Source organism: Pyrgilauda ruficollis, unplaced genomic scaffold, assembly GCF_017590135.1.
Source record: "Pyrgilauda ruficollis isolate IOZ18807 unplaced genomic scaffold, ASM1759013v1 scaffold8, whole genome shotgun sequence".
In the NCBI taxonomy this organism is placed as follows: Eukaryota; Metazoa; Chordata; class Aves; order Passeriformes; family Passeridae; genus Pyrgilauda; species Pyrgilauda ruficollis.
The window spans coordinates 2,011,300-2,033,499 of NW_024529932.1; the positions used below are offsets into that span (position 1 = coordinate 2,011,300).

Here is a 22,200-nt window from a genome sequence, read left to right on the forward strand (position 1 = left end):
AATTAAAAACTGCTTTATGTTTTAAATAACTTAGGATGAGGAAATGCAGAAAACAGCCTCAAGACTTTCTATACTTTTAGAAACACACTGAACACCCTCAAAGTCCTTCTGAAAGATGGTGACATTTTCAGATCTCATTTCCAAATTTTATTTTCTTCTTTATTTGCTTCATGTTGAAGTCCTTCTCAACATAAAAAAAAAAATATTTATACTTTCTTTTGACACAGAAATCATCAAACCACTTCTGTGTCAGAAGTTGGCAGAATAAAGTAAATTCAGATGAGTGTGTTCTGTAATTTTTGGTTCATTGCCTTTATGATGCATTTTGTTTTAATTACCCATGAGACTGTAATTTTCTGTAGTGTGTTAGAACTCATTTTCAAAGTATTTTATCTACATTTAATCTACACAGTTGAAAAGGAGGACTCATTATAATGAAATGGACAGAAAGCTAGGAGAAAAAAAAACCCAAAATAGCAAATGGAGTGGAAACAAAGTCCATTCAGTTGGAAGCGTATGATGAGATGTGGTTCATAAAAAATCTGGTTCATTATAGCTGCCTAATTTGGAGGCAGGGGACATTCTATTTAAGCAAAAAGAAAACAACTGCCATGAAAATTCACCCCTGGTGAGTATGACTCCAAAAATAACTGTTATGCTTTAATAAGCATGTGACTTTGTATATATATTTAGAAACACAGTATTTTTTTGTGCTAAGAAATGATCATTTTTTGTCTCCCTTTCGGAATGCCAAAACCAGATAAACAAGCAAAACCTTTCGAGACCACAATTAAGTCACCCATGAAACGACATTCACAATGACACAAAGCAATAACAGAGAAGAGGATACAAAAGACACCTCCTAAGCCCAAGTTACTGCCCAGTGGCACTACCTAATGAAATGAAATTTAAATTGAGCATAAGAATGCATCAACGTATTACTATTGTATGACAGGCAGCACAGGAAGCAAGCACAAGTTTGTTTGCACTTGAGTCAGTTAAATTTAAGAGCTGCTCGAGAATTTGTAATAAATGGTTGCAGTGGGCAGTGAAAGGGCAAAAGGTACAGTATATACTTGTCATCTGCTTCATGGTTTATAATTTGAATGCAGCTGTCCTGAAAAAAATGGTCTAGCTGCTGACTTAGAGACTCCTTCTGAAAACCACCAAAAGACAGACTTGTTGTGAGCATGAAAAACTCAAACCAAACTGTGAATACAAGAACCAATTAACTCAAAGACACAACTTTATCTCTTGTGAAAAGAAAATATTTAACAGCTTTCCATCTCAACAGCACAGGCCCACAGAAATCCTGGCAGAACAGCTTCTAGGACTCTTTTAAAAAACAGGAAAACAGGCAGAAACTGAAATTTTACCTCTTCTTAGTTTCTTATCCCTGTATTGAGTCTAGTTTCTGAACCAGTATACACAATATTGTAATGCAGAGTTCTGTAGAACTGCAGATGCTTACCTTCTGGGTCTACACTTTTAAAATTGGGAGAAGTAGTCAGTCTGGTCTCAAATAAACATGGGACAGTATACAGAATGTAGAAAAAGCTCTGGTTCTGGGGCATTCTGGTGATTTACATGAAGTCTTGGTCAGGTATTAATTCTTTAAACAGTTTATTACTTTCTTCCCTGAAGGTATATTTTTGAAGACATTTTTCAGTTCATGCTGTCCTAGGCTAAACAGACCTAATTTTTTCAATTAACTTATCTTTTTTCCCCTTGTTCTCTGGTCAGTCTCTTCTTCAACTACAACCCCCGAGCTTGCGTGCTGTTCTCCAAATCAAGCACCTTTGATATTGATTAGACCAGAAGAAATTTTTGAAAACCTTCTAGACTATACATGTGAATAAGGTTTCCCTTTTCATAGGAGCATCACTTCTTTGCATCTGTTCAGTCTGTGATCCTGCTTTGCAATACTGAGACTCTAGCCAGTTGTTTCAACACCACTCTGTATGTCTTCTGAACCATTAACTGTTTGTTAATTGCTTTCCGACCTATTATGTACCTACCTATTTTACCAAATTTGTGATTCCCTTGCTCATACTTAAAGAAATATCACTTAAAACACTACCAATGTCTCAACGATGCTGAAGCATGAGTACACATGGGAGAGGAGAACAGATTTCCAAAGCTCGTCTTCTTGGGGAAAGGCTGAGCGCGTAATTGCTTCTGAAGTTGCTCTAGAGAAGTTTCCCTCAGCTCCTTTTGATGTCTCACTTATTTTCACAGTCAGAATCAGAACAACTCAGCAAACTTACAGCTTGCATTGTCCCAGCAGGGCAATCACCCAAGAAATACTTAGAAGCACAGCTGACCTTTTCTGAATGAAGTTTGATGACAGAATAAAGATAGACCAGAGGTTATATTGACAGTTGTGTGACTTAAGTAGGGTAGCATCAATATATAAAGAAACTCACACTGGTGTCCAAATTTTCTTAAGAGTCTGACCTGGACAATCCTGTGGTTGAAGAGCTGTGACCTGAATAGATATGTGCTTTATACCAGCTCAGTTAAGGACATTAATAAGGATAAAACTCTAGTTAAAATATTGGATTAAAGTAAAACATGTCCCTTTAAATTTCTCTTAAGCAGAACTGATGCAACTGTTTAATAAGGTATCTGTATAATTTAATAATGCAATGATTTAAAACAACCTACAAGTGATTTATTGCAGACAACATGCACACAAGGAAATCAAGCTGGCCATGCACTACAGCACACCTACTGCTGGCTGATAATCTGAATTGTTGGGCTGTCTGCACTCTCCACTACCAGAATCAATTGTTTCACTGTTTTAGCACATCACTGGGAATTAGTTGTTCATAGAGCAGAAAAAAACTGGCTTTATATCTAGCCTGGAACCCACATCTGCCATTCTCACATCTGTGATGTCTGAAAAGCAAGAACAGGGTGGCAAAGTTTGCTTTGCCACAGTTACCTGACAGAAATATGCTGCAAAGCCTTCTTGGTTCAATTTAATACCATAATCCACTTACATAAAGAACACAAGCTGGAACCTTGGTCTTGGATACTTGAACTGAAATATAACAGACTCTGTATTGAACGGCACCTTTTATCATAATTATTTGCCACAAGTCACTGATTTGATGTCCTGAAACCTAAGTGGTGTAGAAGCCATGTGGTAGACAACATTGTTGAGTGAAGTCCATTCAGACAAATTAAATGGAGGTATATAATATTTTTAAACTGATTTTTTTTTATTTTATGCCTAATAATAATGTAAAAATGTTTTTGTAATATACCACATCTAGCACATTCTGTTTTACCACAGAGACGTGGGAATCATAAATCAAAACTAAACAGCTACCTCCTTGTTTTTCCACTACATGGAAAAGATGTTTTCTCCTGTTAATCAGAATGCTGTGATGGTTAGAAAACAGTAAAATGTTGTGACTTTCCTGAATAACAGCGAGTATCACGTAACCTAAATACTGATCCATCTACTGATGGAAGAGTTCTGGAGGACATACCAACTTTTTCATAAAATTATGAACCATAATAAAAACACAGAAACTGTAAAAAGCAGCTAGGACAACTTTGTCTAACTCATTAAGAGCAATTTTTTTTTAAGCATATATAAAAGAAACAGTTACATATTGTGTGGCTCAGGTTTTCACAGTGTTCCCCTGGAGCAGTCATTCAATTCTTGTACAGTTTACCTTGCCAGCAAGTCGATCAACTCAAGTTTTGACATTCCATCAGGAAGTAATCGAGGAATAGCAGCAACACATGTTCTGAACAGATCAATTTTTGGTTTTCTTTCACCACTGAAAAATTAAAAGAGAATTTTGACTAAACTTAAGAAGGAACTGTGTTAAATGATCCACCTCTAAAGTGCCAGAGGCCTACTAAGAACATCAGGATGGACAGCTAGACACTATAATGAAGTAAGAAGGAAACATGAATACATTTTTCCATTGAATAAATGGTTTTGATTTTGACATTTTTCATGCATCACACCTACACATGGAACATCAGTTATTAATGATTCATTTGCTTCTCTCTGAGAGGAACTGGCATATATATAAAAAATGGACGTGTAATATAGGAGGGGTCCTCGGTCAAGACCAGCATTTATATGCTGCAAACTTTGGACGAGGCAATGAGGAAAGAGTTGGGGTGTTCTCCATCATAGTGCAGCTGTATTTCATCAGTTGTATAAAGAAAATAGCAGATGTGTAACAAGGGCAAATAACATGACTGAAGATAGAGAGATTTGCCCTCAACAGAGGACAAGCCTATGGAAAACCATCACGATACATTTTAATACTGAAAAAGGTGTGTAATTTAGAGGTAGGTATGGTCAGAGAGTTTCTGTTGATCACTGCCAGAGATAACAGCATTTTGGCAACTCTTATCAGCTAGAACATGTTTTAGCAGCCCTAAGGCTGTTCTAATCTGTGGAATGGCACAACTGCTCCCTAACAGCCTGCGTAAGTCATTAAGCACAAAGTTCAGAATGAACCAAACATTAGGTTGGAAGTCCATGAGTCTTCTAAAGTAGCTCAAGTTTCAGCTGTTGATTATTTCAAAACAGATGCAGTTGTTTTCTGACTTGTTTTCAACATTTTTGGTAAGTCTGCAGATTAAATAAGTCATTCAGATAAAGCCCAAAGAGTGGATTTTTTTTTTATTTGCTCATTTTTATCTCAATCATCTATTATCTGATGATAAGAGTGTAGAGGAAATTACCAAAGCATAACAGCATTTCAAACTGTGCAGTCTTTCCCATAATATTATTAATTATTAGCCTGTAATATGCTTTGAATGGATCAAAAAAAGTAACGTTCTGTTTAGAGGCCATATTATAAACATGCAGAGAAGGATGGTTCCTTTTTTAATATGCTTCCAATAGAACTAGAAAAGAATGAGGGAGAAAAAGAGAGATTGTAAGCTACATAACACCACACTGAAATGGAGTGACAAAACAAAAAATGAACTTAGTTTTCCTGCACCCTGGTCCATTGCCCTGGTCTCTACATTACTGTCTCTCCACCCAACAGAGGACATTGCATTTGGGTCCTGAATGCAATACAGTCTGAAAGAAGATTTTCTGTACTCATTATTTCAGAGAGTAACACTGAGTACAGTTCAGTGAGTACAGAAAAGGCATAAACTGATATTAGACTTACTTAATTCAAAGGTTTAAGACAGCTTTGTAGTGAACACCATACTGTCTTTTAACACCCTACTTATCAGCTTGGATATATATTACATGAATAAAATGTTGACATATTTTTAATTAACTGTCTTAATGGTACAGTTAGGAGAAACCATATTCACGATTAATTACCTCTGTCTCACTATGTCTGAATTCTAACAGATAAAACTTGAAAGGTGTCAGCAACTGACTGGAAAAGGAGTAAAATACAACATCCCACTGAGAATTTGGTGATAAACAAATCCCTTTCAACTATTATCACTAAAGCAAATACTAGTAGCTGGATTAATAACTAGTGCAAAATCCTATATTTTTACAGTTGTAAACATTAAAGTGCCATTGGAAATTTTATGTGCAGGCAAACCAAGTCTTCCTTGATGACTTGAAATGGAAAATGAACTTTGCAGAGTTTCCTCATGCTCAGACTCTAGCGAGGGCAAAGTTTGTGCATTTCAAACGGAGACTTGTAAAATAATAGTTTGAGAGGAAACTCTTCTGAAGCCAAGTGAGTAATTATTTATAAATACAAAATCTGTGGGTGTTCCATAGCTTATCAGCTGCTCAGAAGAGTAGCAGGAGAAGATCCAAACCTCAGGCTCAAGTTCCCAACTTACCATCTGAGCTATCAGGCACAGCACGCGAGGGAGGCAAGGGGAGCCTTTGAAGTACTTGCAAGGACAGGTTTGCATTTTAGAAAAATGCGTGCCCTATTCTATCTAAATGTTGGAAAGTAATTATAGTCAGTGTTGAAATTCATATCCCAGTGCATGATGCAAAGGTTGCTTCTTACTCAGGATTTTAATAAGACTCTCCATACTGGAATTATTACTTCAACAATAAATGCTTAAAGGATCAGTAATTAAATATTGTCTAGAAGCAAGCACTGCCAAAGAAAATTCCAGAATCTGCAATGTTATGTCTGCTCACTGCCTGGCTACTTCTCTCATATTCTTATTTTATTTGTTAATAAAAATACCATTGTGGTATTCATTTTATACAGTTTACACATAAACTTTACGTAACTATGACAAAAGTAATGACTTAAAAATGTACATAAATACAGTGTGATATCTACCAATTAAAGCCCATAAGAATTCAAAATAAATATGTAACTCCATAGAAGCATACAGTTCTGTAAACAAAATTGGAAGCAATTACATAAAAACATGTTGGTTTTTCTACATATCCACAATGCATTTTTTGAAAGGATCATTTTTAATCCTGATAGTAACATGTTGCTGTTGATGTTTTTTGTGAGTTCACATGACTTTAGATCAACTGATAATTAAGCATCCCAGATATTTTTTTCCCCTTGAAAGAACAAGTAAAAATATGTTATAATGTGGTTTGCCTTTCAAGTGTGCAAATTAGTTTAGAGCTCATCTGGATATAAAATACAAGACAAAATGCAGTAACTTACGTGTCTAAATATTCCAGTCTTCATGTTTATGACAAAAATTACTACAAAATCTTAAAACATTCTGAAATTTAAAACTCTTTTGAGTCTACTTGTTCACCAACTCTAAAAATAAACAAAATTTTGGCGATGCTGAAAAACCATCCAAAGGGTATTTATAGCAAAGATTAAGTACACTTCTTATCTTAGTGCCCAAGGTTTCACTGTGAAATTATCTCTTGGGAATAAAATGTGAATTTCAAAACTTGCTTTCCCTACCACAAAAGTCTGAATACCCAAAATGGTTATGAAAACTGGGTGAGAGAAATGAACAGGACATGGGGTAGGACTACAGGAAAAATATGAAATATTATTGGATAGTAATATTAGCTATGAATAAGTAAGACAATGCTGATGACACAGCTTACAGTCTCACCTACAGGCACTGCAACAAACAAGGGCAGAGGAACAAAGCATGAAGATTGTATCAGTTATACAAGGTAGTCAGTCTATCACTCACAGTACTCCTAGCAAGTTGACTTTTTTGGGCATTAAATTAAAAAAAAAATCTCAAAAAGACCAGTGTCCTTTTCATTACATCTCAAACGTTTTTCCAGGGGTTATTTCTTTTCTAGAATAATGACCATGTCTACTGCTCTAACAGGAAAGATATGCAAGGTATCCTTACAGTTGAGATCTCTACAATGTGTGCTCGGCACGTATCAGATGATGTCTGCGTCTGTAACCTCTACTTGATGTTCACCTCACCAGAACTCTCTCCAGGAAAATTCCCTCACTAATAATTCTGGATGAAAGTGAAAAATGGTGCTGTTCAATGCAGCTTGAAGCACACTGGTTTGATTCTGTTCCAGTGGGATACTGCTTAAATCCATGCCTTATCAAAAGATTACTTGGGTTTTTAATTAAGATTTGATTTTGATTACAGGCAAGAAAAGCAAGAAGAATTTTTGAATACTATTATTAGTAGGGATTTACAAAATTCATTGCATTCATTTTGAAGTTCAATGATGCAAATATACCCTGAGACAATGTTATCAGCATAGGCTGCCAGGTTTTCTACTTTAGCATTCTACTTCTACCATCTAAACAACCATAGGATTCACACATGATTTTACCTACATAAAGAATATCTTCAGTTCCAAACACTGTGGCATTCAAAGAAGCACAATCAACTTGTCATAAACATTTTTTCAAAGTATATACTAATTAAGCTAAATGTTCCTGTTTCTTGCTGGTTCTCTGATGACTCATGATAGACAGAAATAGAGAAAAAGTTCCAAAATTACATCTGCATGTTTCATGGGAATTAGTGTTCTTTAGCACTCACGTAATCATGTCTTCAGGTTCTTTGTTAAGCATCTGTATGTTGGTAAGCATCATGCACCGACCCACTTCCTTGTCAAGGTGTCTGAGTATGTTGTCCACAGCTTTCCTTACTTGAGAATAATATAATGACATGCCTGCAAAAATATGGGGTTTTGTATAACTTGGGATATTTATAAATACATATATATTCTGAAAAAGAAAGTTGCTTACTCATGCTGTGGTGCATGAACTAAGAAAAATGCTTTCCTCATGAGACAGGATATTCCTGATATCCTGATCCAAAATCAGAATATGTTGCCTGCTCCAAAAAGGAGCACTTATGTATTATACATGGAAACTGGAATACTGCATCATAAAATGGCAATGAAATGGCTAATACAAGAATTTAATAGTGCAAACATTTGTTATCAAACACTATCTTCAAATACTTCAAATACTTCAACAGCAGTGGGTCTTACACTGCTTATTTTCTTGGTACTACTACAATGATCTAGCACAGTACAACGCAGGTCTTTGCCACTGGTGTAGATTTAATTTCATTCACATAACTTTATGGATTTAATGAAGTGTGAAGGGGAGCAACCAAATTTTTCTTTTTTTTTTTTTTTTTTTGCCAACAAAACCAGGCACCTTCAGGTGCCTGATAGAGAGGCTCTTCTACAGCACAGGATTCTTGCTCTACATTGAAGCCCAAGACACCAGTGCTGTTAACTTAGGCACTTCAGTACAACATTATTTTACATTTAGAAGTTTTGCCATTTTGAAAGTTTAAGATATTGCAGTTAAAATGAGGCTATAAATGGCATCTTTGACGGTTTTGAAAGCTGGTACATCTTTGAGCACAGGCTCTCTTTCTAATAGGATGAATATCCACGAATAAACACAATTACCACCACTGAAAGATTAAAGACTACCTGTGTCTTAACCCCTCTCAGAATACAGGGTTGTTACCTCTTGTGGAGCATGACTGAGGACTTTTCAGAATAACCTATAAAAAGTGGCATTTGTCAAACTGAACCACACATTTCATTTGAACACACAATAAATTAAATTTTTACAATACAAAAATAAATCAAATACTCAACAATAATAAACTATTCTGCTCAAGTGCTGAAAACATGCTCACATCCATTCTCACACAAGTTTCTGTATTGTCCATTCTCTTACTGACCTATCATTTTAGCTTCCTCCTCTGTAAGAGTTTTGCTCAAATATGTTTTCTTCACTCTGAGAGTGTTTCCTGAGGGAAGGACAGCTCCAGTCACTGGCATTGGTGGTTCACCATCTTTTTGCTGCAGGCTATCAGCAATTACCAAGAAAGCTCTCAGGCCAATATTCATTCTCTGTGAAATTTAAAAGATGGATGAGTTACATAATCAAATAATCATATTACACTTATATTCTTCATCTGCTTTGAAATTTGTAGAATGCACTTGCTAGCATTTTTTTCTGTGTCTTCACTACATTAAGTAGCCTGATATATTTCACAATAACTGCCCATGAAATAAACAGTGAATTCTTATCTCCACTGTGAGCAGTGCTCTCCCCTCTCAGAATTTTAAGTATTTGCTTAGCACATTATCTTTTTATCTTCAGGATAAAAGACCTGGATATGATCTGCAGTGTAGCAATGCATCTTAAATGGACCTTCAGTTAAACACAAATGACCTACATCTGTTATGAAAAAAAGATCAATAACTGTCTTGAAAGGCCCCAGGGTTAATCATACTGAGAGAGAAGTCTGGAATGATGCTCAATGCCAAAATTACAATGTGAAAATATCTGGAAGCTGAATCTAAGTGATATGAATGCCTTTTGGGAATGCACCAGAGGAAATCTTGCAAGCTTTGCATTGAAAGACTAGAATGTTTTCAATTTCTCTGGAATGTGTTCCAAAAACTAATAGGCTATCCTACTGACAGTCTCCCACAGATGCATTTACACAGACTACGGGGAATTTTTTTTCAGAATGCTGAAGTCCACATACATAAAAAAGTGGCACTATAATGTCTTAATTTTCAGAATTACAATGTTGTTGAGTAAAATTTCAGATGTTGATTCAACAAGAAGCTAAGGACTATGTCCACCCCCTCTTAGCTGGGCTAACACAAAATGTCCTTTGTAGGACCTTTCTCGGTGAATGCTGCAGGTGGCTGACCCAGAGCATGGTGAGGACTGCCCGCTCAAAAATTCTGTTTCATTCTTTTTTACTCTGCTACAGAAAGATGAAAGCTGTGTTCAAAGTAAAGCTTGCCTTTCATTTTTCTTGCTTTTGACAGGAGAAAGTTTAATCTATTTTCCACATTTTTCTAGCAAATATAATTTGTGCAAGGCAATCACTCTATTTTAACATCTTAGTGAATAGATACAACAGTTTAATTCTGCAAGATTAATAGTGACCTGTTTTATGAGAGGATCACAAATTATTTTGTGTTTTTCCTAATTTTCAAAGGAAAATATTTTCAAAATTTTAATGAATTATATGTTCTTAAGAGAATTTTTTATTCTCTTCGTAATTATTTATATTTTGATTTTTTAGAAAAGTTTTTCAAATTTCTGATTGTTTTCTCTAGGAAAAGCACGAGGAAGCTGACTCATGACACCAACACCAGTGGAGTTGTGCTGGTCAGAGTGGTAAAATTTTATTAGTGTTTTCTTTTTCGAGCTTTCTTGCATTATGTACTCAGTAAAACTGTTTTGAAAAACACTGACATTATAACAGAAAAATTAGTGTTTTATTAAAATAGTTTAAAGGTGTTGCATGTAACAACAACAGACATATTGCTGATAAGGACATACTGCAACGAATAGTTTTATTTATATTTTTCTTTTTGTATTATACATTTGCACTACTTCACATTTGATATTCTTCACTGAGAAAACATCAGAAAGGCATGAACAATGTGACACTTTACAATTAGAAATTCACAGATGTATTTTACCAATAAATCAGATTCAAGATTTTGCCTGAAAACAGGACAAAGGTGAAAGCATGCTTATAATGTAACCAGGAAATAAAGAAAAAAAACCAAACAAAAAAAAAGGCAAAAAAGCACAGATGTACATCATACCTCAGGGTTGAGACTGAAAGCTTTTGCTGGTTTTCCAACACAAAGGAAGTCAAAGATAATTTCTTTCATTGCAAAATCTAAACGTTCCTAAAATAGCAAAAATACTGCAAATCAGTAAGCTGCTCACTTCTGTTAGTTATTTTCATTAAGGTTATAGAATGCCGAAAACCATTTTAATCAGGGTTTATTTAAATATATGGTAAAGTAGATTTTCAGAAGTACATAGAACATATTATCAGATCTAAGCTTTTAGCAACGCTTTATATTCACAAAATCCAAAATGTATAGCATTTAAATAGAAAATTATCCATTTTGGAAATAAAGCTTTTAATTATTTCATTTAAACTGCAGTAATTATGGCACTAACACAGTATTTTACATGAAAAAGAGCTTGTTCACAGATGGCACAGTTAAGGGAAGATTTTAAGCATCTGTTTGCTTCATTCCTATTCAGAGACTTTAAGTACGTGCTTAAGTGCTTTGCTCAATGGGAAAATTTTCTGAAATTAAGTCATAATAGAGATAAAACTTCCAGCACCGTAGGTTAGTCTATTTTAGCAGTTCCCATTTGAACTGATGAAAACTACATGTGTCAACTCCATGCTGAACTTGGTTGACATCTGACTTCCTGCTTCGACAGCAGTACAACTTATTGTCCTATACACCAGGGATGATGCAGTATCAGGATGAAACATGGACTATTATTCTGAACTTTATTGACAGTCAGACTGTGTCAACAAATGCGTTTTTTACTTACTGGAAATTTTAAAAACTGACAAAAATTACTTGTGAGTTAAGTGATCACATTTTCATCTATTTTCAATGGAATGAGGTTAATCAAAACCTGTCGTTCAAAAGAAGTTTGCCCCAGCTCAGTCTATAATTTCATCATTCCCTGCTTGACAGATAATGTCAACATGGTGGCAGAAAATTCAGTCATTAGAAGTTTACCTATTTGTTAATTTGTTATTGGGAAAAGAAGTTGTTAATTACATGGAAAGATATATGCATGGCTCTCCCATACCTGTGCAATAAACTGTATTATCTTCACAAAGATGTTTAGAGGCATATCTCTTGGCACAACACCACGGGACCCTTTTGGGAAAAGGGTTGTGACAATAGTAATAAGTCGACTGCAAAAGAAAACTAAACATTAGATATTTTTGGACTTCACAGACCTTCATTTAACATGAACACTCCATTTAGAATGACCAGAAGAAACTTCCTTTCAAATGAAAATATAATGGGGTGTCTTGTTCTGACCCTTTGCTACAAATTCAGTGTAATTATTTTATTTCATTACTACATGAAAAGTAAATTAACCAGTCAATGGCCACTACAAAAGTATTTTTAACTTACACTGAACAAGGAGTTACTTCTAATTTTTCCAAAAGCAGAAAACAGCAATTTATACAGCAATTTTCATAGGTGACAGAATAACTGACAGTGCCACAAGAGGGAATATTTTGTTGTGTACAGTTGAGTTTCTTATTTCGTAACAAAAATAGGTACAATTTGAAGGAATTCAGGAGAACTATAAAACCTCTTCTTACTCCACATCCACTCTACAATGGATTTTCATTACAAATAAAGCACTTTACCTTTGGGTAGCTGTGTTGCTTTCACATTTAATTCTGATCATGTAAACCCACAGTAGTCTGTACAAAGATTCCAGTGCAACTCGAGCCATTTTTGGGTCCTTATTCTAGAGAAACATATCACGTAAGTAAAGCTTCAGGCACTAATTAGCAAGGAAGTTCTACACTTAATGGATGCCAAGAGTCAGCATTTTGATAATGAAACCACTAAAAAAAGATCCTCACAACTGCTCAGAGCTCCATTCCTGCAGCTGTAGGATGCTCAGGCATCCAACCTGCTTCTGTTATTACTTAAGTTGTTGAAAAACCCAAGTATTAGTTTAAGTTAGTTAAATTAGATAAATGTTACCATTTAAAATCTCTGTTTGAAAACACCCACAATTTGACTATGAAAAGAAAATGTCCTATTCAGCAGATTACATAAATTCAAAAGTTGCCTTGTGGTGGAGGCTTGGTACAAAGAACAGCTAAGAGAATGTACCACACATACTCAAAAGTGAAAGGACAAAAATCGGTGGATGCTTAGTCAGGCCTAATTAACATGGCATCTGTGATCAGCTGGACTGAATTGGTTCATCTGTCTGGATTGCTGTTTATTTTTAGAAACTAGTACAGGATTGTCTTTGGGTCTCTTCAGTCATATGCAGCTTTCTGTTTCTGTGGCACTTGTAGGGGCTGTCTGAGTGAAAAACAAGTAAGTGCAGTCCAATCAGATGGTCTCCCACACATTGAGTCATCTGCTGGGTTAAACTTTGCAGGAGTCCAGTACACTTTGACCTGAGATAAAGCTTGCCTCGCCCACAGGCCAAATCTCCATGGCAAAAATCTGAGATATTTTAGGCAGACAAATGTTGAACCACAGATCAAAGACTGCGGTTTGATCAAAGAAACTGCAACTGATGCCATCAGAAATTCCTGAATGTGTATGGCTCTGGGTCCTGCAAAATTATGGGAAGACAATTTGCCAGTGATATGGGAGATGACTTAAACTTTCAACGTGGCATCTGTGACAAGCTTAGGAACAGAAACACTGGTTTTGGGCCCCAATTTCCATTCAACTCCTTGACAACACATTTTATGCAATAAAGTTTTATATGGACAGAAAACTGAATAAAATCTTTTTGCTTATTATAGCAGCATACAATGGTTGTCACACATGCTTAGAATAAATAATAAAAGGAATGTCAAACTTTACTTGGCATATTAATCTCTGCAGCATTATAAAATAATAAAATTAGTTATAATCAATTTGTTTATTAACCTGTTTACTTCCAATCCATTTTTCATCAGGTATAATTACGTCAGTCCCTGTACAATTCAGATCCAAGAATTTTATTTCTTCAACAGGTGATGAAGTACATTTTTCAAAATTTATTCTTCTTCCAAAGCTTTCAAGAAAACAGCAGGCTGCGGCTAACTGAATTAAAGTAACAAGAGTCTGTGTAGCAGAGGAGGAAGCTATCTGTTAGCAAATGTCCAAACAGCCCAGTGATGAGGTACTTAGCTGTGAGGGCCATTGAGAAAGAGGGAGCAGAAAAGGGCTGAGACCAGTATCACTGGAGTTTTCAAAAAATAGGTGGCCAGTTTTTTGTCAGATCAGTAAACTGCATGGCAGAAACAGGATTAAGAGGAGGATGATAAAAAGCCCAGGATACATCCAGGGACCTTAAGGGCATGTGCATGAGCAAGATCTGTCCAAGCTCATGGTGTTGATGTGCACAACTCTCCCACTAACAGATGGATTTCCAGCCTTTCCTCCAGCTGTGTGAGTTTGGCTTGGGTTTTGAGGTGCCAGCATGTCTGGTGAAAATACTGTTTCAATGGTTGGGGCATCTCTTTCTCTGTACTGAGAAGGATCAATCACTTTCTTACTTTAACCACATATTCAGCTACCTTACTTTCTCCCCAAAGTAAAGATTGAATTAATGTCACCAGATTAATCTGAGAGCCCTATAACTTGAAGCATATATCAATGAATTACAGGTTGCAAGATAAATTCCAATTTTATTTTCAATCAGTAAGATAGGACCAACTTTTCTTATATTTTCTCTGATGGTTTCAAATGATTTGTCAGGATCTCCTTAATTTTCAGAAAAATATATATTCCCACCTGTCTTTGCCTTTTTTGAAGCTTGTACAATTGCATAAATCCCCATAAAATTAGTTTCAATAACAACAAGGTTATTTTCTGAATCTCTTTGCAGGTAACATTCTAATGAATCTTCGCTGAAGGTTAGGTATTCAAATACTGGCAGAAAGAAATCTTTAGGCAGACTGAACACTCTGAAGAGCTATTTTAACAGTAGGATCCATATGAAGAGAGTAAATACAAATTGTTTCATTAAGACAGAGAGGAAGCACAACCAGAAAGCAACAGCGAAAAAGGATGTAATACATACCTTTTTGATAAGCATGAGAACTCAACTTTTGGAGAACAGATATTTGCCTCTGAGCTGGGAAACTGACTGAAATGTGACGTTTGTGTGAAGTTTGAAGTGTGCTGTTAGCAGAAGCCTCCTAACCATTGGTTCATCAAGACACAGTTGGGGGGTCCCTCATTTGCTCTAACACTTCACTGTGTTTCTTATATTGCCCTTTCTGGTGGGCACAGGACCATCCTTTTACAGGGCTGCAGTTTTAGCATGGCATGGGATTTGAGTTATTGCAAAAGTAAAAGGCACGTGGAGGAGCAGCAGTGATAACTAGCACACGTGCATTGAACACTACGTGCAGCCTGGGAACCACAGCAGATTGCAGTGGAAAACTAACCTTAAACCTCAAAGATCTAGCATATGGCAAGGGAATAAGAAGGGCTACGTGGAGGAAAAAACTTGAAACAGTTTAGGGTTTTTGTAATGCAAACACTTAACACAAGTGAAACAAGCAATGGAATCAGTGTCCTGCAAGGCATTCCATTTAGGAAATGTAATAACAAGTTATTTGTTTCCAGTGATTATGTGAAAAAAAGCAAGTTACTACTAGCTCAGTTTTGGTATGTCACTCAACCTATTAACTTCTATCAGCAATTTTTTGTGTTTCACAGGTGCTTGACTCAGTCTTGGTTTGAATTAGATGAACAGTAGAACTAGGCCCAAGAATACTTTTTTGCTATTGAAAAAACCTGGACAGCTAAAGAACTTGTACTGACAGGAATAAACTTACGTATGGAATCAGGTAATAGCAATAACTCACCAGATTTACCTAAAAAGGTTATGCAACAGATCAACAGAGCATACTGATACAACAGTAAAACCAAGAGATACTAACCTTGAGATTGGAAAGGCAGTTGTTGAGGAAAATATGCCATCTGTTTAAAAAGAATTGCTTCTGACTGACACAAAGCAGGCATGTTACCAAGGGGTACAAAGCCTAAACAGGAAATGGAAGTCAATATAGTGTTATTTGCATGTCTACACAACACAAAACTAACTTAATAGAGCTACTGTAAACTTGAAATTCTAACCTCTCCGTTTTGTGCAATCCAAGTTAGCCAACATAAACACATTAGTAAGCAGTACTATTCAAAAGGAGCCTTCTCTAAAGCTGTTACAGATACCTTTCAAGGAGGTATCTGTACCTAAAACCAACCACATGTGTACTCATAGCAGTGTAAGATAGGGCACAATTTTACAGACTCTCAGGGCTAAGTTCTGCCAGTTTACTGAGAAATAAAAGCATGGAAATAACTAAACTTTGTTATTAAAACAACAGGACCCACAGAGATTGTTGGAACTTGTGAATCAGATGACTATTACTCCTCAAAATCTGCAGTCACAATATTTACAGCGAGACACATCAAAGAATTGTGTTAAAATACAGGGAATGCCTGAATCTGCTGGGAGGTACAGCTTGTGAAGTGAAGAAAAAAAAGGAAGCAAAGCAGAACATAAAAGCTGTAATATCGGAACCCAGTCTCCTTGTCAACATTTTAACACTTATAAATGATACACTAAAAAATAAGCTAAAATGCACCTAATGATTTGGAAATTGACTCTGCTATTTCAAGAAGACTAAGGTTTCAGTTGTAATGTTAATAAATCCAGTCAGGACATAAAAGGTGTTAGTAAAAAATAAGTTAACATTCACTTTAAGATGAATTATTTAAAAAATTATCTCTAAATTCTAACTTCAGTTAGAGCTCAAAGTATAAACACATTCTAAATCTCAGTTACTGTTCCTGTAACACGTAACATAAACTGTCCATAACTAGGTTAATTTCTTGAGCAAATGGCAAATGTACATTAATTTTATTCATTTTCATCTCCGAAATACATATGGGACAGGATAACTGAAGTTTTCTCACAGAAGACTTTCTTACTATATAGTGAGTACTTGATTGGATCACAGAGTTTAGTAACATTCCAAGAGTGTTACAACCCATCCTAAGGAAGATCCCTAGCAGGGAAGATAAACCATCTCCTGAAATTTCCTAATTCACTACAAAGAGAACCTTAATGACTAGCTCATACGAGGTACGTTTAGATAGAAAATGAAGCGAGATGACTTCCCTCATCCTGTCTGTACAGTGAGTGCATGGATTCACCAAACACTGATCTTGGTCCAGTTCAGACTTTAAGGAGTGTGCTTTCTTCCTGGAAGTCTGGAAATATGCACTGCAGCTATTTCTGTAAACTGTTTGCCTTTCCCCCCTCCTCCTCGCAATGTTTGTATTTCTAATCACACCCTCACAAGAATCTATTCTATTCTGTCACTTTTAACTATGTAGCCTCCAGTGTGGTATGTGTAGACAAGCAATCAAATGCAAAAGCCCAGCTGTGCAATCCTTTCTCAAGAATGTGGTATTGACTTTGGCAAGTATGGCCACAGTTTGGGAAGTGCTATTTAATGTAAAAACTGTACAGAAATGCTCTACCCTGCTGCAGTTCCAACAATGTTTTATTAACTCAATAGAGTGGAACAAAGCCCCACAAATGCAAGCAGAGAGAAATCAGAAATCCACCTCAAGCCTCCCACTAATTCAAACTGGATCAGGACTGCACCCCAGGGGATGCTCTGCCTGTCTCCTGGGAATGTTGTAACAGGCAGAGAGCTCCAGCACACTCCCGCAGTCCTCCCAGCAGTTTCGCTAGCGCCAGTGACCAGCATTTGCCGAAAGAACTGGAAACGGGGAAGTCCTTTTGACTTTCCCCTAGAATGAGGGAGGACAAATGACAAACTTTCTTTACTTAAAAGGTCCAAGACTTCAAAATGGATTAGCTAATGCCACACTGCTGACAGGCGCTGACCCAGTTGGAGAGACAGACTGCTTAAGGCAGCCAGCATCAAACTGACTCAGATCCTCTTTTAATTCAGATCAACTCATGATTCCAAAAATACACTGCAGTGCCACTGTTCATCTCACATGAAAAAAAATGAAATAGGGAGTTACACATTAGCCAAGTTATGGATTTAAAAGGGCATGTGTTATAAATTTTTTCCTTCCTACAATGTATTATTTAAGCCCCGTGAAAGAGCTGTTCCCACATGCCTCATTTGTTCTCGCATGACAAGAAGTGAACTCTATTCTTTCTCCTCTTCTCCTAATGTTTACACATAACAACTATGAGAAAACCTAACCATTTAATAATCACAGAACCAGAAGCTGACAACATATTTGATTCAGACTAATTTGGACTATTTTATCAGTAAAATAAGTACAGTTATTTTCTGGAAACACAATAGTCTTCCCTGCAAATAGAAATGTATTGGTTATAGACAAATGCAAATAAAGCATTTTGCAGCTTCCCGAGAGTCTTGCTCAGAAATATTTGTGACAATAAATTTTAATCTCCGCTTCTTAGAGTTACTAACCAATGAGTGTTTCTTTCGTGATGAAAGTTCAAGCGTTGTATCATACAGGCTTTCAACAAAGTTCCTCAGACAGGGGACATTCACTTCATTTTTAACAGCCTGAAATAAAATTCCATGTCAGTAAAAAAACTATTTCACAAGCTGTTTTATCTAATTTTAAAAAATTATGCAAACAACATCAAAAATAAACTTACAGCAGCTACGGGGACAAGAATTTCAACAAACAGTCCTGCCAGTGCATGCTTGATATCTTTGTCTTTAACTTCAAGGAAATAATGTGCACATTCCTAAATTAAAAAAAAAATACAAGAAACATAAATTGCATATCAGCTGGAATAAAGACCTCTGAATGTTTGCTGAATGTGAATCACGTGTCAGTGACTATTTTTATCCTGCAAATCCCACTGAAAACATTTGCCTCTTAACTTCTAAATCTGCATTTTGCAGCAAGCAGAAAGCAGGACATAAGTCAAGATCAAGGAGCTGTTACTCTAATCCAGAAAGTCTCCACTGACTCCAGCTGTGCCTGGTGGTGTTTTGGACTGGAAATTGTGTTGGACTCAGGGGCTGACCTCATGCCCTGTGTGTATCTTAAGGAGCAAAACTAATAGTCAACATGGACTGCTTCACACAATGTTTTGAGAGGCCAAAAAAAGAATGTAATTTTCTGGTTAAGACACACAGGGCAATGAACAATGTTATTGTAAATATTTTTGGATGAATTTCATTGCTAGGATTCGTTGCATATTGAGGGTCAGTACTGAATTGTGCTATGTGAGGACAATTTCCAGCCTGCATCTGGGGATTAAGAAAAATATAAAAACAGACTTTGTCCTAAACATGCAGTGAACTACTCTCCAGACAGCTGTGTTGCTCAGGAAGTGAAGGAGGGGAGATAAGCATCCACCCACTTGTGTGTACAACTTCTCTGAGGATGACAAATCCTATTGCCCCAGTTACTTCTTCTGCGGGTTCAAGGCCCAAACAGCCCCTGACTGTATGAGGAAGGTCCCCACTGACCATTTTTCCTTCACAGTCATGCAGAGCAGTTGAAACCTCAGAACATGCATATTTTTTTTCCTGTGTGCTAACAGGATTATACAACACATGGCTTCAGTCAGTCTAGCCAGCCTTCTTGAGGTGCTTCTGCACTCTCTGGGGGAAGACAGGCTCTTCTGGAGCTCACTCCTGAAATTAGCTGACCCTTTGAAAGTGTCTCTCTCTACTACAGCAGCACTGTGTGACAGGTTTTAGGTGAAACACTGCATGGAGATACTCAAACAGACAAACTGCCCAAAGAGTTGAAATGTACTTCACCAAACTGAGCAAACGAGGTTCTCCCACATGCATAAGTGCATCTTATGATGCAGAGCAGTAAATATAAGAATTCATTTAGCACTGAGATATTGTAGCAGGGGAAGACAGAGATCCAAATTTCAGTTTTACTGTATAGGATTTTTACCACAGCTTTTAATAGCAGTGAACACTGGATAAAGCTGAGCCACAATCCCATTCACTCATCAAGTCAAGCGCACTGAACATACATTACTTTGGTATTTTTCCAGCTCTTGATAACTTAAAACTAAGTTGACACATACTAGTATATATCTACATAATTAAGAGTAAGGTAGGAAAAAAATTGACCTGTTTCTGTGTGGTTAAATATGTCTTAAATATGCAATTAAATATGGTTTAGAATATAGTGCAAAGCTGAAATAGAATGTGCTTCCTGTTCAGGACTTAAAAGAAAAAGCTCAGCGTGTCTGTATGCCTGTATATTTGTATTCCAATGCCAAATCCTTACTTGTGGGCATCTAACATTGATTTTTTTCTCCATTGACACATCTATACACTAAACTTTACATGGAGGTTTATATAAAATATTTATTTTACTGGATGAGTGGGTACAAAGCATGTAACCATGTGGGTGATCCCAAGAAAAAAAAGGGGAATAGAAAGATTAAGCTAAAGAAACCTGCTGGTGGGAACAAAACCAATTATACGTTACTAGCAAGGACTCTGAAACATGAAGTAATTTCTTGCCTTTTACAAAACTGTGTAATCTTTTAATTTAAAGCATTCATTGTAATCCAACTATGTTCTGTACTAGAGACTTTTAAAATAGGAAGGTACAGAATGCACTCTACAGCAAGCAGGGTGAAGGTGTGGTAGAAAGAGACAACACGTCCAAAGGAAATTTGACCCAGCTTTTTCTGTTCCTGAGGAAGGAACATTCCTCAGTGTTTTCCTGTCCCTTCCTCAGTGTTTTCCTCCATTAGAAGTTTCTCTCTTTTCTGGCAACTGTGTGAGTATTGGAAGATTCACTTTGGAGGCAGTGGGCAGCTAGGGAGACACAGCTAGGCACGGGCACAGGGCAAGGGACAGCTGTGGGATAGTGGGGTGGAAGGGCTGGGGTCTACAGAACAAAACCTCTTCTAGCTGGAGGGTGAGCTCTAGGGACTAGAGGTCTATGGCTGATGAAAAGTTGGTATGGGATGACACACTCCACAAACCAGAGCACTGAGGAGTTCAGAACAAGCAGAAGTAGCTGCATGTAGGTTTATGTGGAAATGACATATGGAAAATCTCTTAAAATATTACATGGAAAATAAAGGCTAGCCCATTCAGAAAGGTTTGGGAAACCACAGCTATGTACTTAAGAATTTTACCTGCATAAACTGAAGAGAAGCTTCAAAGTCCTCCACAGGATACATCTTGATGCGAAAGAATTTCATTCCCATTATAAGACTGATAATGCTTTGAACTACGTATGGGCTTTGTTCTTTATGCCGCAACTCTTTTAGCTCTGCCATAAATTTCTTCTTTACAGCAGGAAATCTATGAATTCAGATTGGTTAGTTTCAAAAAGTTCAAAATCAATATTTGAAATGTATTGTAAGGTATATAAATTGGGAAAAACCTAAAGAAGATAAAACTTAGGTTGTTTAAAAGTACCATTTTGCTCAGTATTTGAACAGATTTTTTTTTTAGCTTTCTTTCACTTCTAATAAACTGAGAGAAGGAAGCATACTGTCTGATCTTAGTCCTTCTAGATAACCACGTTTCAAATTATTTTATTACTATGCATCTCTTTTACATAAGAACTAACAATGCCATTTAAATAACCCCTTCAAATGTTTTCCAAAAATCCACGATGGAAGACAGCTATCTTGCAAGTACACGTAATACTTTCAAAATAAAATGTTTTTACTATAACCCTGAAAATATTCATATAGGCAGTTTGTCCCTTCAGTTTTTTCCCCTAACAGCCATTACAGTAACACTTAAGCATTAACAACTACAATAACTTGGAGTAGAGGGCTCTGTGATCATTTTTCGTCTCCCCTACAAATCTGTTGAAGGTGTCTTTGGAGACAACTTCATTGTCCATAAAAATTATCTATGGAAAGAGCATCCAACAGGATCTCCTGCCCTTTCTGACACAAAATGGAAATAATGTAATTGTGGTAGATGTAGCATTTAACAACGTTTTGTTACCCCCTTTGATAGACAACTCAAGTGAACTGAAAGAAACAGATTAGTGGGAAGAAACCCTTCAGCTATAGAAACATCAAGGCCCTTCAAAACTTTGACAGTCAACTTGAAGCTTTGGATCCAGATGCAAATTCTTTTGCATTTGACCCAGCCAATTTAGAGGCCCAGGGAAGACCTTAGCAGAATTTATATGACTTCCAGAATCTCAAACTGTTTTAGCCACATCAAGCCAAACTGACTGGTTTTGTAGAGCTGAGACTCACCCTCTGCAACACCAAAGTGTCAGGAGAC

The 22,200-nt window shown here is 36.5% G+C and overlaps 1 protein-coding gene across 4 annotated transcripts in view; it reads right to left on the bottom strand.

Annotated features, from left to right (window-relative positions):
• FRY (FRY microtubule binding protein) overlaps positions 1-22,200 on the bottom strand; it is a 158,689-nt gene that overhangs the window by 80,946 nt on the left and 55,543 nt on the right. For all 4 annotated transcript variants that reach the window (XM_041487219.1, XM_041487222.1, XM_041487221.1 and 1 more), the window contains exons 8-17: positions 21,084-21,252; positions 18,609-18,701; positions 18,415-18,513; positions 15,871-15,972; positions 12,607-12,710; positions 12,030-12,138; positions 11,006-11,092; positions 9,106-9,277; positions 7,936-8,068; positions 3,690-3,797 (exon numbers count right to left, since the gene is read on the bottom strand). In XM_041487219.1, coding sequence (XP_041343153.1) covers positions 3,690-3,797; positions 7,936-8,068; positions 9,106-9,277; positions 11,006-11,092; positions 12,030-12,138; positions 12,607-12,710; positions 15,871-15,972; positions 18,415-18,513; positions 18,609-18,701; positions 21,084-21,252 — 1,176 coding nt within the window. The remainder of the gene's footprint in view (positions 1-3,689; positions 3,798-7,935; positions 8,069-9,105; positions 9,278-11,005; positions 11,093-12,029; positions 12,139-12,606; positions 12,711-15,870; positions 15,973-18,414; positions 18,514-18,608; positions 18,702-21,083; positions 21,253-22,200) is intronic.